This window comes from Apteryx rowi, unplaced genomic scaffold (genome assembly GCF_003343035.1).
Source record: "Apteryx rowi isolate R43461 unplaced genomic scaffold, aptRow1 scaffold_662, whole genome shotgun sequence".
NCBI lineage: Eukaryota > Metazoa > Chordata > Aves > Apterygiformes > Apterygidae > Apteryx > Apteryx rowi.
In genome coordinates this window covers 153,075-154,157 of record NW_020450941.1, presented here as the reverse complement: position 1 = coordinate 154,157, position 1,083 = coordinate 153,075, and the positions used below count along the sequence as shown (strand labels likewise).

Below are 1,083 nucleotides of genomic sequence, written 5' to 3'. Positions count from 1 at the left end.
ATGCCGGCAGCCCTGGCGCTAGCCGGCGCCGTGCTCGGCACCCTCCTGGCGCTGGTAGGTGCCGCGGGTGGCGGGATCGGGGTGGCCGAGCTGGCGTGATGCCGGCCGAGTGGGGGGGGGTTGGTTGCGAGGGTCCGGGCGGAACGGAGCGGGACGGGTGCCGCCAGTGCCAGGCTGCCTTCCGTGCGCTCCGCAGGCGGCGCCGACGCTGACGCCCGTGCACCGCGCCGGCTACTGCGCTTTCTACGGCGAGTGCGGCAAGAACCCCGAGGTGAACGTCTCGCTGGTGCCCTCCAAGGTGCCCTGCCTGTCCAACGCGCCGGCGCGGGTGGCCACGCCGGCGCTGCTGGCCCAGCTGCGGGCCGTGTGCCCCGAGCTGGTGCCCGCCGGCGTCAACGAAACCCGGGTGTGCTGCTCGGCGGCGCAGCTCAACGCCCTGCGGCTCAGCGTGGCGCTCTCCAGCGCCGTGCTGGCCCGCTGCCCGGCCTGCGCCAGGAACTTCGCCAACATCTACTGCCGCAACATCTGCAGCCCCGACCAGAGCCTCTTCACCAACGTCACCCGCGTGACCGAATACGCGCCGGTGCCGGGCTTCAGCCAGCTCGCCGTCCTCGAATACCAATGCTTTTACGACCGGGCTTTCGCCGAAGCCGCCTTCACCTCGTGCCAAGGCGTGCGGCTGCCGGCCACGGGCGGCTACGCCATCGACGCCATGTGCGGGCGCTACGGGGCCAAGCTGTGCACGGCGCAGCGCTGGCTCGACTTCCAGGGCGACAAGAACAACGGCTTGGCCCCGCTGCAGATCGACTTCCGCCTGGTGCCCAATGGCACCCGGCCCGGCGGCGACCTGGAGCCGCTGAACGGGCGGGCTTGGCCTTGCGGCGAGCCGCTGGACGCCGCCGGCGAGCCCTGCTCCTGCCAGGACTGCGCCGAAGCCTGCCCGGTCGTGCCGGCGCCGCCGGGTCCCCCGCCTCCCTTCCGCTTGGGCGCCGCCGACGGCGCCCTGGTGCTCTGCTGCCTGCTCTTCGGCCTCCTGGTGATCCTCTTCGCCACCGGCGTGGCGGCGCGCCGTTGCGTCCGGCC

General features: G+C 73.5%; 1 protein-coding gene across 1 annotated transcript in view; it reads left to right on the top strand.

Annotated features, from left to right (window-relative positions):
* The window catches only part of NPC1L1 (NPC1 like intracellular cholesterol transporter 1), an 11,567-nt gene continuing 10,484 nt past the window's right edge, over positions 1-1,083 (top strand). Inside the window, exons 1-2 of the mRNA XM_026085266.1 lie at positions 1-54; positions 197-1,075. Coding sequence (XP_025941051.1) covers positions 1-54; positions 197-1,075 — 933 coding nt within the window. The remainder of the gene's footprint in view (positions 55-196; positions 1,076-1,083) is intronic.